Raw genomic sequence first — 22,528 nt, 5'->3', positions numbered from 1 at the left:
GTGGAGTGAGTGCGGTTCAATCCTTTTAAAAAATCTTTTGTATCTATCTTTTATCTTTTATAAAAAATCTTTTATTTCTTTTTAAAAGGATAAGGGAAGCCATTGGTATGCAATCGATTAATAGGTTTTTTGTGGAAATTAAATAAAGATTTGTTAGGATTTTAAAGCCATTGTTACTTGACCATGAACATCATTTTGAGCAGAGAGAGATGTTGCTTGTAGAACGTTGAATGTAACGCTATGTAATCAGCTTATAGATGAAATTAGGAGAATTAAGAACTAATGGAAGATCATTTAAAAACATAGAAAAGAGTAAAAGCCCAAGGATTGGGCCTTGGGGTATACAAGCTGAAATTGATAGAGAAAAGAAAATAGTATGTGAAACTTTAATGCTGAAAAAAAAGTCCTCATCAAGACCACCTACATAAGGGAGCTGAAGTCAGTTGAAGACAAGAAAACATACCAAGAATTGTGTAAATTTTTAACCAAAATAATGCTAAAAGTGTAAACTGAAATAAATGATCAAATTACCATTATTGCTTATTATGTTATTCATGGTTTTTCTGTAATTTTATGCAAATCTACAATATAGGTTTGACTTGTGCCAATCCTTTCCATTCAAAATTGTTAAGAAATCATCTTCTGAATGATTTTGTATGAAATATTTTTTGCAGAAATTTGGAGAAAACAAGGCATGCAGCAACAGAATGAAATGTGGTATTTTTCATATTGCAGAGTAAAAAGTTCCGTCTCGTCTGCTGTAATTTTGTAAAGTTTAAATTTAGGAGATCCCACTATTTAAAACAAATTTACATACATGATTTAGACTGCTAAAAAGATTACTTGACAAATATCTAAAGTAACATAAAGAAAAAAAGACTACACTGCCTGCTAGCACCCTTGAGAGGTGCGGTCAGTGAGGATAGGTTGGCTATGATCACAACAGAATGCTGCAAATGAAACAAAATAGTTGATTTTCTGAAGTTTGGCAATTTTCTTCTGTTGTATGGGACTGCAAAGGACTTTGAGGAAGAAAGATGAAGATGAGGGATTCCAAAGACTTAGAGAGGGAACGCGTTGGAAAAGACCAAGCTTAATTTTTTACTTAAGAATATTTATAAGTTTTTGTTTTGTATATTTCATTATAAAATTTGCAAACTAACTTGTAGGGCTTGATATATTTTTTTAGCAAGTGTACTGTTTTTAATTTGGTTTATTTAATAAAGTTTTATTTATTTCATTTTCTTATTTATATTCAAGCCTTTTCATTTACCTCATTGCGAGCCAAAGTATGTTTTTGATGGTTCACTAATCCAGAAGAAAGAAAAGGGCAATGCAGTACAAAAGAAACAGGTATGGTATTAGTTTCAATGAAAGAAAATAAAATTTATGTTAATATTTTATTTAATAAAAATTGGCATGTAACTGTATTAAAATACAATAAATGATTTAATATCTTCTTTCTTAATTGTATGAGTTTGCTTATAGCATCATATTTACCTATAAATTAATTCTAGGTTGTCGAAAAATTTATTCATTCATTTAAAATATTATTGTTATTTTACAAAAATTGTACTTTGAATAATTTATATAGTCACAATTATTTTTGTACTGTTAACTTTTTGAAAATGAAACCCTATCTTTTATTGCTTTAAATATAGCGTTCTTGATTTCCTTAAATTCCATGGAAGAATCTAGAAAACAAAAAATTGACATTAAAAACTGAAATAAATAAAAAAAAATTAATCTCTAAATTATAAGGAAAGGTGTTATACCACAAAATGGTGGCTTGGTGTTTTTAATTTCCATAAGGAAATTTCCTCTAGCTGGAATAAATTCTGATTCATAACCAACAACTGTTTCATTTTTTTCCGAAACCATTTTGGCGATCGGTGTTGTAAAATATTTAGCTATTCCTAGACTGGCAACACTACCCAAACAAACAAAAAAGTATTAATATAAAATTAACAAATGTTTTTAATATACATTATAAAGTTACTTTAAAACTTTTTCAAGGTTTGAAATTTTTCTTCCAACAAATCCACATTCACTGAAATTCAATGAAGAAGTGAAGTATTGATGGGATCGTCCATGGGAACAGCTCACTATTCCGTCAATTACTGTAAAATAATTTAAAAAGATAGTTTATCAGTTGTAAAAATTAAATTGTCAGTTTAATAAATTAATCAGACCTTCCACAGTCATGTTTCTTATATCTTCCAAGGAGGTAATTTTATTAGGTAAAGCATTTGAGATGCATCCGGGTTGAAGGCTTCCTCCAGCAAAATAATAGTCAACGTCTCCTATAAAAAAGATTATTTGGTGTGATTATAAAATAAAATACATGTTATTAACATTCAAGTTTAGATTTTTAGTGTCACAATAAGGCTGAAATATTTAATATAATTAGAATAATTACCAGCAGGTGACATCATGCCAAACCCAAATAGTGGTAGAAATGGTCTCGCATCCGTGTGAAAGACATCGACAAAATCAGCATCTTCGCTATCCAATCGGACTGAAGAGTCAGTAAATTCAAAACAGGGCTGAGCCGGGTCAAGGGCTGTGAAGTTTATAGAATGATGTGATTTCAGTAATTATTAAACTGTATTAAAACAATTTACCTGTGAGTCGACCCACTCTAGTCCCATTTGTAGAGTCAGTTTGATTATTTACATTTTTGATACGTTTAGCTGCATAGGCCATCGTGTGGGCACCTAAACTGTGTCCTATGAGGTAAATTTTTTTAACATCTAGTCCATCCTCAATTAATTTCTGGGCAAATCTAAAAATACAAAGCTATAAAATGTTTCTTCCGTTATCATCTCATACAATATACCTATTAATTTCTGCACCCACAATCCTAGTGTTTGATGCAGCTTGAAAATAATTCATCAATGAAGAACCGTTTTTCCAGTCCACAATAAAAACATTAGCATCCGTCTAAAAATCACATAAATATTGTCTTTAGTAAATTTATATTTTTTATTTAAAAAAAACTTGCTTTTTTTAAGAGGACGTCCTTCAAGTTCAATATCCAATCTGCTTCACCATTGCTGGCAAAACCATGGGTGATAAAAATAGTCTTTGGCCGGTCCTTATTATATACTTGCTTATCGAATTGAGGCACGGGCCACAAAGAAACTGGAGAACCTTTTTGATATTTCCTTTAACATTTAATTGAAAAAATGATCATTTGAAGAATAAAGCAATATTCAAGTCGAAAATAGATTAAGAATAACCTTGTGTAAAGGATCATCGAGGTGTCTATATCTCCAGGTTCATAAGGTGCTGGGACAGGCCTCAACGTTGAAACCCAAGGACTGCCCATAGGAAAACAGCCCAGCTCATCATAACAAGACCCATCTTCTTCTACAAAATACTCCCATCAGACTACTATTTTTTTAAATACTAAAATTATTAATAATTATTCTTAAATTTCTTTATTAAGATTCTTTATTTCTGAAAGCACACTATAACAGACAAATATTTTATTTTTTATAAAATAAACTGAAAGTTTGTCATTTGTCTCGAGTGCCAACTCAATACACATTTATTTATTTTTTTAAATGTTTCTAATTACCCTTAGAGGCACATTTCTGTAGAAGTGCAACTCTTGAGGCTTCACTAACACCATCAGGTATTGCGCATGTCACTTTATCTGGATTTAAAAAACAAAAAACTTCAGTTTCATAACTTATATGTACTTTTGGTAATTCATTAAACCTTTAATTCCTTCTGCAAGTTGTTTGCCGACAGAAGTTACTGAATCTAAAATTGAAAACCAGATTAATTATAATACACAATCATATTTAATTATTCTTAATAATAAATTATATGTAAATTTCCTCAGTTAAATCAATGAGTGTTTTTAAAAACTTTTATTTAAACTAACTGGATAGAAGAATTGATTCTGGGACTGCGGTGGACAAGTGGTAAGAGCTTCTGGCTTATATTTGCCATGCTAACAGTCCTGGGTTCGAATCCCAGCACAGCCAGGGATTTTTGATTGAGAATATTATGAAAGAGGTATTGTAAAGTGTTTGACCCCTTGTCCGCAACACACAATATTTAGTGGGACATTAAGTCCTCCTGAGTGACAGGAATTACTTTACTTTACTTTTCAGACGTTCTGCGACTACAAATGAAAAGAGAGTGAATAATAATTATTAGTGTGTGGTGGTTAGTGACCGTTAATCGATAATTATTCAGAAATCGTGAGATGCGATCTGGTGTGATGAAGGTATCAGAAAAACATTTTCTTTATCGTGCCAACGTTTCAATCTTTATTGAGATCATCTTCAGGGCTCAAAGTGTTTGTCTTCTGTGTAATTGTGCCATTCTTGCGTGTCGTGTTGAGAGTGCCAGTGAGATTTCAAAAATCTGTTAAAAAAGTTGTTACTACCAAGCTTTCAACTTATTTTATGGTCATCTTCAAGGAAAAACAATTTAAATATGTCTACAAATTGATGTTTAAGTTTTTAATAGAAGGTTTCTAATTTCTTCGAAGACTGACTCAGTCCCAACATTGCCAAGGACTGTAACATCGATTTGTTACTTGACCTCAGTGTTACAGTCCTTGGTAGTGTAATGGCTGAGTCGGTCTTCAAAGAAAATTGAAAGTATCTGTTAAAAACTTAATGCCAATTTGCAGACATATTTAAAATTGTTTTTCCCTAATTTTGACCTTAAAACAGGTCAAAAGCAAAACAGTCAGTTTTAAAACAGTAAAAAATAATGAAATTTTCATTAAGATCATACCGAGATCAAGATTATTCGTACTGTATTTTATTCATAATTTTTAAGATTATTATTCCAGAGACGGAATTCTTTTTTCGCGATCCTTCATCTTTTTGTACCTAATACTAGAGGGATAATACCTCAAGGAAAACTGACAGGCAATTGGCTGATCTTAGCCACTTTGTTTTATAATTTTTCCCATTTTTAGTCCAATTTTTAGTTAAAGCAATACTTAAAATAAACAATTACTTACCTTTAACATCTTTTGCAATTCCCTTTTTCAAAATTGAGGCCTCATCTAGAATTAATTATAGATTATCCAATCACATAATTTAATTAGTCAATTGGTGTAATATGCATGTAAATATTTTGTTATTGGGAATGTTAGGCCTATAGAATAATCATAATTAGTTAATTATGAGATTTCTTGAGAAAGTGTAAATAACAGAACAATAAATATTATAACTCAAAATAAAAACCTAATACTTTGCAAGCAAACTTCAATTGAAGCAATAATGCTTATTGAATAATTCCTCAGATTAGATAAGTTAACAGGTAAAAAATGTATCTATAAAATGTAATATTTAATTGAGACAAGTTTAATACATATCTTTCCTCATATATAATTAATTTTTCTCATTTATGTGTACATAATCATTGAAAAACATTGAAAATAGGTGTCAGGTTCATCCACAAACAATAAAAGACTGAGGAGGGGTCAAAAGGTGTCAGTCAAGGTAACACGGGTGGAAAAGTTAAAAAAAAAGTCCAATAAAACAAAAAGACTATACACTTTTGTTGAATATATAACCCCTTAGTTATTTAAGCCAAAGAATCAACATAAAAAAATAAGCTATGTATCATACTGGAAAAAAAATTAGTTTGCCATTTACTAAGTAGATATTAAGTTTACTTGATAAATATCATAAATTAAATTATGGCAGAGCAAATGTGTAGCTGATAGTCTATTTTTTAAAACGATTTTGATGGATCAACATTGCCAGCATAATTTACTCAATAAAACATTATTTGTTAAAAATTGTTTTTGTCATTAAAAATTGGTAGTTACCATTCATACACTGGGATGGAAAAAAAAGGCCACCCTCGTATTTTTATGGTAAATATTTGCAATAATTATAATTTTTATTTTTAATTGTTTACTGGATATTTTTAAAGAAAAATATAAAAAATAGCTAAAAAAATTAAACTAATTTATAAATTATAAAATATATTAAATAATATTATTAATTAATAAATTTTAAACTGACTAAAATAATTTTATCAAAAATGTTGCTATGGAAACAATGAGAAAATATTCAATTCAGTAAGGAATATTTCCTCCTCTTGTGTTGATCACCGCTTGCATTCGATTTTATGACATTTTGAATGTACTGCTGTGGAATTTTTTATACTCCTACAACAGCGCCATTCTTAACCCTTCTCTGGCATCACTGGGTGACTTTTTATCCTCTTTGACAACTCATCCCAAAGTAGGGTTTAAATCAGGACTACATGCTGGACACTCCAAACATTGAATTGAAGCATGTTCCAAGAAGTCACCACTGCTGTGTGGGGCCTTGCATTGTCATGCATAAAAATAAAATCGTCACCATTAATGACCTGCCCAAAGCATAAAACCACCACCTCCATAGCTTCTCTGGAGCGAAAATGTTGCGAGGATATATCGCTTTTGTTCTTCTCTAAACCCTCTCTCGGCTATCAGAAGACCACAATCAAAACATTTTTCATCTGAAAACAAGATTTTGGACAGATGTTTGTCTTGAGAAACTTAACTGAGCTGTTCTGAGCCTTGTCAGAAGTTCTGGACCAGTGGCAAGTCTTCTTGCATGTAATCCAAAAAATGTAAAAGTCTTCACCTTACAGTACACAAAGTGAAATTAACAATTCTAACTTGTTGAAGTTGTTTCTTTATTAAATTTGAAACAATAATCTCTCTGAGATGTGATATGATGATGACCTGATCTATGCTTTCATGAGTATCTCAATTCCATTCTTCATTCCAGCATCTCAGTAGTGATGGAAGGACGATCCTTCGGACAGTTGTTCTGGAAATGTTCAGCACCCTGGCCACATACACTTGACTTTTCCCATCTTCCAATAATACTACGATTCTAGCCGAATCTGAATCACTTAAAACGATCACTCAAACAAATTTGAAAGTGGTACAACTTAAATCATACCACCAGAATGTTAGAAAGAAGTTTTACAGAAAAACCAACAAAGAAGAGATTGACTATTCAAAGATTTATTTACAAAATCCAATAGTAAACACAAGTAGAATATTTGATGTGTTTTATCTACCTCTAATTTTTAAAAATGGAAGATGGAGGATTATATTAGAGATAATTAAAAACATTAAGGGTTACCACTTTTTTTTGCCTCTCAGTGTATTAGAGCTACAGTCAAATTGTATATAAATTTTATTCTTCTATAATTTCTCAAAATTAGTATTAATAATCTAAATTAGAAGAAAAAAAATGGTTGCCTAATTTCTGTAACTTTATTTTTTATTAAATCAAGCTAAAACTATACCGTAGTAATATAGAATATGAGAAATAATTAAGTTCAATTTTCAAAACAAAATACCTTAGCACTTAATTACTTACTAAGATGAAATGCAATAATAAGGTTAATAAGTTGTTAATTTTGTAATGAACGATTTTTGGAAAAAAATTCCTCCTCAAAAATTCATCGATGCATTCAGCAAATATTGTTTTCCTTCAGAACTCAATAATTTTTTAACGTGGTTAAAAAAATCTACAGAAAATAAATTGAAATCATCGAGTTTTGAAGGAAAACTACAATATCTCCAGAACGAATTGATGAATTTTTTAACGAATTAGTTTCTGGTTTTGATTTTTATTTATTTATTTATTTTTTAATAGAAGCTACTTTCAAAATATGTAAACAAATCAAAAATTCATTGATTCATTCTTGATACATTGAAAATTTCCTTTAGAACTTGTTAATTTCAATTTATCGTGTAAATGATTGTTTTGTCTAATGTTAAGTTTACAAGAAAAAAAAATCATCACAAATTTAATTTTCAATTTTCTCCAACCAGTTACAGGATAAATTAAAATTATCGAGTTCTGAAGGAAAGCTTCAATATATCTAGAACAAGTTCTAGAATTTTTGAATTTCTGTTTTAATTTTTATTTACTTATTATTATTACTTTTTTTTAATGGAAACTAAGTTCAATTTTTTCATTCTTCTTTGGCCAAGAGTGTCGAGAGCAATAAGAATAGAAAACATGAGAAAAATGTAGTTAAATTAAAAAAAAAAAAATAATAATAATACTTTGGAGCAATAAGTAATAAGCTGTAGATTTTGTAATTTTATTTGCTATATTAAATGTACTCATTTAAAGTTCTGAAAAGTGGACATTAAACTTAATTCGAGAAGTAATTTTTATCAGGTTAATGAAATATCTAACATTTGAAAGAATGAAGTATAAAATCAAATGATTTTATTATTTATGTAATCTAATGATTTATTATAAAAATGTTTTGATTTGCTTAATTATTTATTTATTTTAGATATAAATGGGTTTTTAAATAGCATTACTCACATATCGAAACGATACATATTAATAATAAAGCTGCAGCCAAGCACAGTTTCATTGTAATTATTATAGTTGAACACCTCTGGCTTTCAAGTTTCAACTAATTTCCGATTCGATCCTAGGCTTGTTTTTATAAAAGAGATGTAGTGGGGTGACTTCCCAGATTTGGCCACGGCCGACGGGCGCTGTAGGAGTAACCATTGTCAAGAATTTTTGTGAAATTTTGAAAAACGGGCCATTTTTGTAAAAAGCCTGTTCAGAAATTGAATTTGGACGCGGTGAGCGTGTAAGCGAACAATGTAAAATTAGATATTAAAAGGGGAAAAAATTTTTGTTTTATAAAATTGTCTAAAATTGGTAAGGACGACTAGATTTATAGATTCATAACCACGAGGGCCACATGGAGAAATCTCACTTTGAACTGAATTTAAAGACATCATGTACTTGAAATTTCCTTATATGCACACATTTATAACTTTCTAAGCATGTTTAAAAAATCTCGATTAATTTCAGATTTTGTTTGTTATTCTGATTAACCTCGCCATGGTGTGTTTGTGTGTCTGTTTTCTTTTAAAAATATATCGACGGCAAAAAAAAAAACACGAACACGTTTTTTAAATTATTTTCTTAATACATAATTTAAAACAAATAATTCAAGGGTTCCACCCTGGCCTTGATAAACTTCGTGGACTGATGTGGTGAAACGTCCTCTCTATACGTCTTTAGAAAATTAACGACTTCATAAACATCGTGGTTTCAGGAAGAAGGAAAGGAAGTCGTGTTCTTCCTGTCGGTCGTGAGCTTCCTTCTTTAACCTATAATTTGTAATGTTTACCCCTCAATAAAGTAGTTAAAATTGATATAGAATAGATATAGAATCCTGCGGTTTCCTCAGCTTATAAATTAATCAAGATAAAACATAATTACAACGTTATATGATCTTTGACAACAAAATTATTTAATACATTAATTTAGTATATTTATCATTTTCATATTATTGCTATCGTAGTAGAATCGATATGAGATTTTTCTTAAAGGGGCCAACAATGTACAAGGAAAAACTACTTATAGTTCGAAAGCTACACCACAAGAACAAAAATAATTTAAATACTATATTCAACAAAAACCCAAAATGAAACCTATTAAACTATTTTTTTAGAGGTGGGAAGGGGATTTCCAATTTTGTTGCACGATTAAAAAAATCCTATTAAAATAACGTATAAGTTTTACAAAAAACATGGCCTCCTATTTTTACGCTGTTTATTTTATTTAACTAGGTATGGTCCGAAAGGTAATTTTAAATTGGCGTGTTAATCTAACCTGATATTTGTCAAATGTAATGCTCTAATTCATTCGCACATTTTGAAAGTACTACCCGAAAAAACTTCAGTAGCTCCAGGATCAAGCTATAGATTTTTGAGTAATTAGTTTCAGTTTTTTCTTTTTTTTAATAGAAAGGACTTTCAAAATCTGTTAAAAAAAATCATCAGTTTATTAGGGAGATACCGAAGTTTTTCCCCAGAACTCCAAAATTTCAATTTATCTTGTAACTGGTTAAAAAAAGTGAAAAAAATACTTGAAAAAATATGATAATTTAATTTTGTGTTGAATTTTTTAAAAACTAACAAATAAACAGCAACAATCAGTTGCACAATAAATTAAAACTAACAACTAACTAGCTGAAAGAAAACTTCAATATCTCCAAAACGAATCGATGAATTTTTGTGTTTTGGTTTCCATTTTTTAGGAGAAACTACTTTCAAAACGTGTGAAAATTCAACCTCAACAATTCATCGATCTGATCTGGAAATATTGAGTTTGATATGGGATAGTTTATCCTTTAAACTCGATAATTTCAATTTATCGTTTAACTGATTGTTGTTGTTTAACCTTATGTTTAAAAAAATCAACAGAAATTAAATTTTCAATTTTACTCTTTTTTAACCAGTTACATGATAAATTGAAATGATCGAACGGTTTATAGTTCATAGTCGATGAATATTTGTGGTTAATTTTTTCGCACATTTTGAAAGTCTTTTACACAAAATAAAAGATACCTGAAACTCAAAATTTATCAATTCGTCCTGGTGATATCGAAGTTTTCCTCCAGAACTCGATAATTTCAATTTATCTTGTAACTGGTTAAAAAAAGTGAAAAAATTACTTGTAAAAATATGAGAATTTAATTTTGTGTTGATTTTTTTAAAACCTAACAAATAAACAACAACAATCAGTTGCACAATAAATTAAAACAACTAACTAGCTGAAAGAAAACTTCAATATCTCCAGAACGAATCGATGAATTTTTGTGTTTCTGGTTTTCATTTTTTAATGGAAACTATTTCAAAACGTGTGAAATTTCAACCTCAACAATTCATCGTTTTTCTCCTGGAAGTTTGAATTTGATATGGGATGATTTTTCTTCAAACACGACAATTTAAACTGATCGGCTAACTGATTGTTGTTGTTTAACCTTATGTTTAAAAAAATCAACAGAAATTAAATTTTCAATTTTACCCTTTTTTAACCAGTTACACGATAAATTGAAATGATCGAATTGTTTATAGTTCATAGTCGATGAATATTTGTGGTTAATTTTTTCGCACATTTTGAAAGTCTTTTCCACAAAATAAAAGATACCTGAAACTCAAAATTTATCGATTCGTCCTGGTGATATCGAAGTTTTCCTCCAGAACTCGATAATTTCAATTTATCTTGTAACTGGTTAAAAAAAGTGAAAAAATTACTTGAAAAAATATGAGAATTTAATTTTGTGTTGATTTTTTAAAACCTAACAAATAAACAACAACAATCAGTTGCACAATAAATTAAAACATCTAACTAGCTGAAAGAAAACTTCAATCTCTCCAGAACGAATCGATGAATATTTGTGTTTGTGGTTTACATTTTTTGATGGAAACTACTTTCAAATCGAGTGAAAATTCAACCTCAACAATTCATCGATTTTCTCTGGAAAGTTTAAATTTGATATCGTTTTTCTTCAAACACGATAATTTAAATTTATCGTCAAACTGATTGTTGTTGTTTAACGTTATATTTAAAAAATCAACAGAAATTAAATTTTCAATTTTACCCTTTTTTAACCAGTTACATGATAAATTAAAATGATTGAATCGTTTATAGTTCATTGTCGATCAATATTTGTGGTTAATTTTTTCACACATTTCGAAAGCCTTTTCCATAAAATAAAAGATATCGTTTTTTAAAATTAAATTTATTTATTAAAACTGGTCTTATTAGACCAACCATTAATTTTACAATAATATTACAGAATAAATAAATGTTTACATTCCTATAAACCCATTGGTACAATAAGATTTACATTTCACTATTTACTATTCATTTTTAACTAGACAAGTTCAACTACACAAGGCTTTGTTCTTTTTAATCTTCTGACCGTGTTAAAAAATATCTGAAATTCAAAATTCATCGATTCTAGTGATATCGAAGTTTTCCTCCAGTCTCGATAATTTCAATTTATCGTTTAACTGATTGTTGTTGTTTAACGTTAAAAAATCAACAGAAATTAAATTTTCAATTTTACCCTTTTTTAACCAGTTACATGATAAATTAAAATGATATAATCGTTTATAGTTCATTGTCGATCAATATTTGTGGTTAATTTTTTCGCACATTTTGAAAGTCTTTTCCACAAAATAAAAGATACATGAAACTCAAAATTCATCGATTCGTTCTGGTGATATCGAAGTTTTCCTCCAGAACTCGATAATTTCAATTTATCTTGTAACTGGTTAAAAAAATGAAAAAATTACTTGAAAAAATATGAGAATTTAATTCAAAATCAATATCTCTAGAATGAATTTATGAATTTTTGTGTTTCTGGTTTCCATTTTTTTTAATAGAAACTACTTTCAAATCGTGTGAAAATTCAACCTCAAAATTCATCTATTTTCTCTGGAAAGTTTACATTTGATATCGTTTTTCTTCAAACACGATAATTTAAATTGATCGTCTAACTGATTGTTATTGTTTAACGTTATATTTAAAAAATCAACACAAATTCAATTTTAAATTTCCTGCTTTTTTTACACATTTACACTATAAATTGGGATTATCGAGTTTTGAAGGAAAACTTCAATATTCCAGATCGAATCGATGAATTTTTCAATTTCTGATATAATTTCTCTTAGGATGTAAAGGTATTTTAAAATGTGAGAAAATATAGATGACTACATTCGAAAAATAAAGTTGATCAGGTCGGCGTTATCTTATTATGTTCTTACAGCACTAACAGATTCTACTTGAAAAATTACCTTTGGAACTAGTCTTAGTTTTACAATAAAATAAGCAGTGTAATAATAAATGGCCTTTTATAAAAGTCACATGATATGTAATAAATCAATACAACTTTTTAGATTCATGTAATGTATTCGGAAATCCCCTTACTACCTCAAAAAAAAGAAGTTTAACAGATTTCATTTTGGGTTTTTGTTGGATGTAGGATCCCAGGCCCTGAAGATGATCTCAATAAAGATCGAAACGTTGGCACGATAAAGAAAATGTTTTTCTGAAACCTACATCACACCAGACCGCATCTCACGATTTCTAAATAAATATCGATTAACTGTCACTAATCACCACACACGTTGGATGTAGTATTTAAATTACTATTGTTATAGTGATGGAGCTTTGGAACTATAAGCAAAATTGAAAATTGTCAACAGCCAGTGAAACATGAAATAAATGAAGTTTTTAAAAGATAAGACTTGAACTAAAAATATAGGGGCATAATACAGCACAATGTTTTTGCAAGAAAGATTTAAAAAAATATTATTTAACCATGTTTTTAAAATTGGAGCTAAATAATCTGATCTGAATTCGGTTATTTCAGAACAAACGTCTTAGTATATATTTAACATCTCCGAGTCTTCACACAACTCGCAAGGTCAATGGGATATACCCAAGATATCTTGCTGTCCTTGGTATTCGTTTGTTCGCATTCTGAAAATACTCGCACGCAACCTTATTCTTTTTTTATTTATGGAATCCGCTCCTGGTTAAATATTTCGCAAAAATTTAGTTTGCGTGACCGTCTTTTAATTGATATGCGTGTGTCGAAAACGCTCTTGTAGAGGAAAAATTCGTCAAAATGCAACGAGGATTTGTTAAAGATTATACGCTGCAATCTGCGTATGTTAACGTTCTAAATCTTATTGTTAGAGGTACGCATTAAATTTCCTAAAAAAATGCTGTTTTACCCCTTCCAGGAATTTCCGATGTGTACAAGCAGACAAATCGTTATGACCATGGCAGTTCGAATTTTAAATCATGATCGATGAATAGTGAACATTTGTATTTGACTTCAGAAACGCTGAACTCCGTCAAGTTCAATGCCAATTTTGACAAATGTACATACGGGCCTGTTAAAGCTTTTGATTTATTATTTCCTACATTGTCTTTCTTAAAGGATATAAATATATAAACTATAAATAACGAAATTATATATAGTTGTACCAAAAGAGTACTGTAAAAATACGTTTTACTGTTTTGTCGGAATAAATCGTTTCTAAAGAAAAAACTTACTTTTTGCTACTTCCATCTCAGGATGTTGGTAATTAATATTAATGTAACATCGTGTAATTAATTAATTCAGCGAGGCTATTTCAAGGGCGATATTTGTATGTAAACAACACTGTTTTAGAGCTCTTCTTTAGCCAAAGCAAACTAGTTGCAAAATAAAGAATTTAATCTTATGTGATATCTTATACAAGACGATTAATTCAATAGAAGGAAAATAATTACAAATATTGATTAAAATCTAAGTATGTATATGCTGCTAACATGTTTTGGCAATTGAAAAAAAAAAGAAATAAAAAATGCGCTTAGTTGGCTTAGCAGTTTTATCCCCATTTTCATTACCTTCTGTACCTTCGTGTAAAGCATATCTAAACCTCACATATTTCAACTTCACCCTCCACTATCCTAGCATCCTTCATCGACGACACAGCCGTGCTTACCTTTGATCCCCATCCTGCAATCGCCTCGGAGGAGCTCCAGGCCCATGTCTTTGGGGCTTAACTAAGGATTCCGATTCCTAACGACTCCAATCAATTCAGTCTAAAATTCTTCGAATTATAAATGCGTCTTTTTATGTTTCAAAACACACGATTAATAACGATTTACTAATCCCGTTTGTATATGACCTCATCAAAATCCGCTATAAAAAAGTTCCTCAATCACTGAATATCCACAATAATGTTCTAGTACGACAGTTATCAACCCTCTAAGAAAATCCGTAAAGACGACTAAAGTGACCCCGAGATCTCATCGAGTGAAGATTTACGAAGTTTCAGTGTGAGGTATTGTTGTCACTATAACTTCTACCTACAAGAGACTCAAATGACAAATTTAGCAGAAAATATTTACTTAATAATTTTTTTTTTTGTGGCTTTATCAGGGATATTCAGTCAGATTCAGGTACCAGTGACTAACAATCTAAGTAACGTGTGTGGTGATTAGTGACCGTTAATCGATAATTATTTAGAAATCGTGAGATGCGGTCTGGTGTGATGTAGGTTTCAGAAAAACATTTTCTTTATCGTGCCAACGTTTCGATCTTTATTGAGATCATCTTCAGGGCCTGGGATTTACAAACATTGTTTATATTCAACAAATACATTTTGGATGTGGAAAAGTGAATTTATAGCAACCTAGGCCCGATTCTGGCAGACATAATCATGACACATCTACTAAATACAGTCATACCACAACTTCCTTTCACATTACCCTCCTCACTAAATATGTAGATGATATATTGACAGCAGTTCCCACAGATCAAATTCAGCCTATATTAGATACATTTAATAGCTTTCACCCACGCCTACAATTTACACATGAAATCGAAAACAACAAAAAAATACCATTTTTAGATACACTCGTAATAAAACAACCAGATGGCACATTAATCACAGATTGGTATCAAAAACCAAGAAACACAGATCGCTACCTCAACTTTAAATCTCACCATCCTCTTCATACAATAATAAACACCAAAGGGTTACTTCACAGAATGATTACCTTAAGCCATGAATCCTTCCACCACAAAAACATAAAGATATACAAACAGATGCTCCATAACAATCTCTACCCTAAACACATAACAGAATAATCAACAACTACAACTCAACACTAAAACCATCCACTATTACTAATAATACTACATTAAGTCTATCGAATACAAACAAACCAGCATACATTTCCATGCCATTTATCCAAGGCCTATCACATAAATTAAACACATTTCTCTCGTCCGATAACTTCAAAGTAGCTTTCAAAAATTATAAAACAATTCAAACACTTTTTTCCAAAATTAAAGATCCCACACCAATAACAAATAAATCTGACGTAATGTACAAGATCAACTGTTTAAACTGTCCGGCAATTTCAATCGGTCTTACATCCCAATATCTGGACAAGAGAGTAAAGCAACATATCTATGCAAAAAACCTAAGCAAAATCCTACAGCACTCGCTACCCACCATCTTGAACACCAACACAATTTCGACTTCAAAAATCCAAAAGTATTACACACAGGACAAAACAAACATAAACGTAATTTCTTAGAAATGGTTTATATCAACAGAGATAAACGCAGCATCAATTACAGAACAGATACATGTAAACTCAGCCGCAGCTACGCCAAATTAAACAAATTCAATACAGATAACATACCTATATCATCACATTACATTCCACACATCAAATATTTTTCACATAGTCTAATTTCCCAACAATTTAGCTTTCTTTTTCCTATTTATCCCTTTCTATATAATCCTGAAAGGATAATCTGGCCGAACCATTACCAACACATTGTTTCCCTTCATCGGCTCTTTTCACCTCAAAAAAGCCGACGCCTTATATAAAAATGTCTTTTCTATACCGAAATCCTTCCCCACCCCTTCAAAATCCAATGTATATAAACACAAAACAGCAAAATCTCACTGGCACTCTCAACACGACACGCAAGAATGGCACAATTACACAGAAGACAGACACTATGAGTGCATAGAAATGCTTTGATTGAATATATAAAAAATATATTTTGCATTGTATAAATTCACTTTTCCACATCCAAAATGTATTTGTTGAATGTAAACAATGTTTGTAAATCCCAGGCCCTGAAGATGATCTCAATAAAGATCGAAACGTCGGCACGATAAAGGAAATGTTTTTTCTGAAACCTACATCACACCAGACCGCATCTCACGATTTCTAAATAATTAATCTAAGTAACTGTCTATGTAAATACGATGAATAAATAAATAGGTCATAAATATATAAATAATCGAATAAACAACTTAAACACTAATGTCACAATTCTTGAAGTATTTGGACAAGGCGTCGTAGATTTTCGTGTCAACCTCTGCCAGCAACGAGCTTAAGTTCAGTGGCCTTTTCACTTGCCCCAAAGCGTCCAATTCTTTAGGAAATTGTTCTCGCTGGGCCTCATATTCGGTGCGTTGTAGTTGTATCCGGTCAAAGCTCTCTTCTACATCGCACGTTGGCGATGTTCTACAGTTAATCCTGTATAAATATGTACCGCAGATGCCATGGTTCGGAGTCGTGTAATTGTTGAGAAGAAAGCTTTTCCTCTCTTTATTTCTTGAAACCACGGCTTCTTTTGTAATGTTGGGAATAATGAACGGTAGAACTTCCCTGCTGTGCCCGTATCGTACCGAATTTGCCACTTTCTGCACACGTCTCTTTTGATATTGTTTGTAACGTCTACGACGGTTAGCTGCACAGTCGTGGGAGAACCTTTAATGGTTGCCTCCTTGGCTAACTGGTCGACTTTTTCATTATGTTTTATACCTACATGCCCTTTTATCCAGCGTATTACAATGTTTTTGCATTGATTCCTTAATTTGTAGGTTAACCTGACAATTTCGATTAAAATATATTCATTATTATCAAAATTGGCATATCGTGCTGAGACTGTCCGTCATAATCCCAATTTTTTATTTGGTATCTTCGCGGACTATTCCAGCGCTTTCAGTATGGCTATACCTTCTGTTATGTAATAATACAATATTACACATTAGTACAATATTTGTAGATGTACATATCAAATAAATTTAATAAAAAATAAGTACGATCATTGAGCCGCTTGCGTTTCGCTAGTTCTTGCTGATAAATTTTGACAAAAAAGTTTCAGTTCCGAATATTAAACAGAATAAGCTGAGAGTTAATTACTAAAACACGAATCCTTTAAATATGTACAAATAAATCCAAGTCCAAAACTTGCCAAAACTATAATTTTGTACTTTAAAAGGACTAACGAATATCCTTGCCAACTGACGTAATAATTAGATAGTACGATTGTATTATTGTTTCAAAATGGACATTGTGTTTAAAAAAGGAATCAGGTCGTTCATGTTTTGTGTAATTTATGTACTCCGATATCGGACTATTTTTAATAATTTGCGGAAGTAGATGTTCTCTTTAGTATTTATCCTAGACCTTGCAGAATAATCAGCATTCACGATCGTAATTCAAAGGTTATAATTAAAACACACTATTTTCTAGCCTAAATGGAAAAAACAACAACAATAACAATAAAACAACAAAGTATTCTTGACTGATTTTGATTTTTTAGTGGGAGGTTTTCTTGATTTATCAGCACTTTCGTGCTATTAAATTGAAAAATATTGAACTTTCACTTTTATCTAAAATTAGGCTTTTACGTGTTTTTTTTTTTTTTTTGGGGGGGGGGGTGATAATATCAAGCTATTTCAACGTGCTGTTTATTTATATAAATGTATTTCAAGGCATTCTCCAGACTCTTCACGTTTCTCACGTTTTGTTGATTCTCCAGTTTCAGTTGCGGGTTTTATTAAACATTATATTAAAGCATTAAAAATAATGTGGTTGATTTGATGATTAAACGGTTATACCAGTGGTAAATACTATTATTAAGATTACTAAATTAATAAGAGTAATATGACAATTAAAAATAATTTTGATCTTATTAAGATTTATTTTAATTGTTTCGTGATGGGAAAATGAATAAAATTACCAAATATTTTAAAATTCTCTTCAAAAAGTACAAAAACAATAATAATAATAATTTAAGTTTGGTCATTGTTTATAATTATGTAGTAGGTATATTAAAGAATTTAGGTGTTTAATTGCTGTAGGAAAATCTTGGGTCATATGCTGCAATAAATTTCACAAATTTTTGGTCCTTCAAAATTGAAATTGGTATCAAATTAATAAAGTTTTGTATGTTTTTTAAGGCTTACGTTTTGGGTATTATTTCGTCCTTTTTTTCCAGTTTCTTCATTTATTAAAAAAATCAATATTCTGAATAATCGTTTTGATTATTTTAATCACTCAATAATAGATCCAAACTGTTGTATGTTCCGATCATTTTGACCCGCTTATTCTCACTGTTTGGGTCTGTCACGTTTCGTCGATTTCCCATTTTCCATGATCGGTTTTAGTGTGCCTGGTTGCAGTATAATTAAAAAAAAATATTTCTAGAAAAACACCACTTTATTATCCAATCGTCTTTATAATGAAATAAGACATAGTTTAAATGCTATTCTTAAGTGAGACATAATAAAAAATTACTGGATAATAAGTTTAAAAATTAACCCTTTAAAACTATATCTGCTACATTTTTTATCTTGACGCACTTTATTCCACAGATGAAGACAACCAAAAACACACTTTTTATAAAAGTAGTCAAAATAATATCGATTTCGGGGTGCTCCACGTTCCCCCTATTTAACTGTTTTGAATGCCCATTTTCGTGAAACATAGTTTTTTTATAATAATTAAAAAATAAAGAAAAAACTGAAGAAATTAATTAAGCGGGAATAGAAACTACACAGAAGAAGGTTCATTTTAAACAAGATATTGACGTCAATCACAGTAAATTAACAAAACATCTCTTTGTGCAAAACATAATATCCAATCTGTTTTAAAATTAGTGGAAACACACACAGACGACAGATCGGTATCGTTTTTATTCTTTTTATCACAGAGTTTCTATTCAAAATGGGAAAGGAAGAATAGGAAAGTCTTGAGATTTTTCGGACATTGCAACACCGGAAATGCCAAATAAAAGGTTCACATCCTTTTATATCGACAGCAAACTTTGATGGCTCTATTTCTATTTGCACGAATATCTTTGTGGCAGACAGTAATCAAAACCTACCTTGCCTTTGATAAGTTAATGCGAAATTACACGAACAAAATTCGATAAATAACCACCGAAGGAATTTTTAAAATCAAAATTCATAAAATGACAAAAGTTTACAAAACCTGGTCAATGTGTCATAAAGTAAAATTTTTACATACCCTCGGAATAATTTAAAATAATTTAAAAAGATTTTAATATAAATTTTCAGATCATGACTCGACGTTCGCTCCTGAAATAATTGTGATACAGTTTTGCCGAACCTGAATGTGTTGCAGGTTTAGTATGTCCGAGCGCCGTTTTCGTAAACGGATAACAAATTCGCCCTCAATTAATAAAATGGTTTTGTCTATATTAAATATCTTTGTTCCGTCTATTCTCGCTCTTTTTTTAAAAATTTAGTTTTCAAACTAGTGAAGGTATAATAAATCCTTTAAAATCAATCACAAACATTAAAATCACATTTTCATAGAACGATCCTTATAGTAACTCCTTACTTTACACGTCATTATAATTTATTTTATATTCCATTTATAATAAATAAACTTGTATATAATTTTTTTATTGGTATTCTGTGATGAAGAGCTCGAACCAAACGGATCGACAATCGATGACGCCTCAACGACTCTTCANAAGACTCGAGGGGTTAAATGCCTGGGTAGACTCGTACCCCATCCCTAAAAGTTCCGGGATTTGGTCGGCTCACATGTCCTGCATAATCTCTTGGACTTGTTCACACACCCCAAGATTTTGGACCATTTTATCTTGGGGAGTGATTTGGGGATGTCTGCTCCTTCAGAGATTTCAAAATTAGACCTAGCATACCTATCACACTCTGCGAGGTAGTGCCTTGCCGTTTCTTCTCAGTGGGCGGTGGCCTGTCAGAATGCCTATCAGCCTCTTAATTCCCTTCCTTGAGATAGAGAATAACCATTTCGATTCTGCTGGTTTGATCACCTTAACAAACTCTTTCTATTGCCTGTGTCCGGGGGATAGATTCCACTACTTAAGGAATTGTTTCATACCCCAGTTTTTAACACTCTTTCACTGTGCTCATAGAGTGAGGTAATACCAGTTGTGGCCCTTCAAAGGCAGTATTAGAGCTTTCTTTGGCCAGGCTATCCGCCTCTTCATTCCCATGGTGTCCTTTATGTGCTGGTATGGTAAACCTGGAAGAATTCCTATTGATAAGAACTACAATTTACTCCACCAGTCTAGAGGTTGACAAATCTTTTTGTAATGACCTAAGACTAGCCTGACTGTCAGAAAAAATTCTAATATCTTTCCCTTAATTTTATTTTCCATAAGTGTACTACAACACACATTAATGGCCAGATTTCCGCCTGAAAAACGGAGGTGTTATTGCCAAGAGAGGAGATGCTGATTCCTAATTTAGGTATGTAGATTCCTGCACCACTCCCTCTACCTTTGATAAGTGAACCATCTGTATAGCAGTCTATGTTGCGATGGTCATCATCAAAACTATAATTATATTTACAAGGGGTGACTACCTGAAAGTACTTTTTCCCTGAAGGGGTTTTAATCTTTTTATCATTAACGTTTAATAATTGGCCGTTAACCAATAGTTAACTTAATTTAAGATTACTTTAATTAAGATTTTCGAGTGACCTATGTTATTGCACTTATGATTCCAGCTGCCTTCACTAATTAATCTGAAGCAGCTGATTAATGATTAATTAGCTCTGACCTTAGCCTCAATGTGTAGAGGTGTGGTGTTGGTTATGATTTGAAGTGCTAAGGTGGGTGCAGTTGAAAATGCTCCTGTCATCATCAAACAGCCTAGTCTTTGAACTTTTAAATAAGTTTTTATTGGTATTCTGAAGCAATTTCAAATATTTTTTCTGGGCATTTCATCTTGATGACAATGCCATCCCAAATCCAACGGATCATCAATTGATGACGTCTTGAGTACTACTCACTGCCATCTTTCAATATTGGATTAATGAAAATTGCTACCTAAACAATATAATTTTTATAAACAACGATTAACAATCAATTTTTAAAAATATGATAAAATTAAGAGGAGTGTACTTATTGGGTTCGAGTTTTTACCCAATCACCCTGGTTGATCCTATCTAGCTTAATTGATTAAAATACTATTTATTTTAATGATTATGATCACAGACGGCTGATATTTTAAATTTAGCCATTTCTTTGAAAACATCCAGGAAACAATTGTTTTAGTTACTTAAAATTCATTTTTTGAATCATCATGTAGATCAGTAGGACAGAGAAATCTAATTTTGGGAAAGTAATATGTCAGCTGATACCAGCCAAGAAAGTTACATTTTTTCAATGTGTGACTTTGAAACAACTTTTGCAACAAAATGTAGAGTTAAATTTTGGACATGAAATGAAAGAAGATAGATCCCTGTGTAGAAAAATTATAAAATTGTTATTATAATTTATTACCTGTTTATTTTTAACTTAACAAACAGTAAAAATCAACCAATTGTTCCAGTAATTAAATTTAACTTTTGTTGAATAGTGTAAATGTAAACCATTGCCAATGTAAAAAAAAAAGAAAAACTTTACAATACAATGTATTATTCAATTTATCAAATACATGAATGCCATATATAGGTATACTGTTGGATATTCATTATTTGTGAAAAATATTTCATTACATACAACTTCAAATTTAAAAAAAAAAAAAAAAAAAAGTCAAAATAAATCAACATGTGTGGTGAATTGTGACCGATATTCGATGATTATTTGGAAATCGTGAGATGCGGCCTGGTGTGACGTAGGGTTTAGAAAAACATTTTCTTTATCGTGCCAACGTTCCTGGGATTTATAAACAAATTATTAAAAAATTAATTAGGCCATAAAACATCAATATCTCACTGACATTCTCAACACGACACACAAAACACCTACACAGAAAACAAGATGATCTCAATAAAGATCGAAACGTTGGCACGATAAAGAAAATGAGTTCTGAAACCTACACCAGACCGCATCTCACGATTTCTGAATAATTATCGATTAATGG

At 30.8% G+C, this 22,528-nt stretch overlaps 1 protein-coding gene across 1 annotated transcript; it reads right to left on the bottom strand.

Moving 5' to 3' along the window:
• Positions 1-1,386: 1,386 nt before the first annotated feature.
• LOC106674289 (pancreatic lipase-related protein 2-like) lies at positions 1,387-8,428 on the bottom strand. Its single transcript, XM_014406924.2, has 13 exons — positions 8,334-8,428; positions 4,994-5,038; positions 3,727-3,771; positions 3,584-3,661; positions 3,243-3,372; positions 3,005-3,167; positions 2,840-2,943; positions 2,625-2,785; positions 2,420-2,563; positions 2,193-2,303; positions 2,000-2,120; positions 1,776-1,930; positions 1,387-1,694 (listed from the first exon to the last, which is right to left on the bottom strand). Exons 1-13 carry the CDS (start codon positions 8,383-8,385, stop codon positions 1,615-1,617), a joined length of 1,389 nt encoding a protein of 462 aa, XP_014262410.1. The 5' UTR covers positions 8,386-8,428; the 3' UTR covers positions 1,387-1,614.
• Positions 8,429-22,528: the final 14,100 nt, after the last annotated feature.

Source organism: Cimex lectularius, unplaced genomic scaffold, assembly GCF_000648675.2.
Source record: "Cimex lectularius strain Harlan isolate CLEC.00 unplaced genomic scaffold, Clec_2.1 scaffold91, whole genome shotgun sequence".
Lineage (NCBI taxonomy): Eukaryota > Metazoa > Arthropoda > Insecta > Hemiptera > Cimicidae > Cimex > Cimex lectularius.
This window is presented reverse-complemented; position numbering and strand designations above follow the sequence as displayed.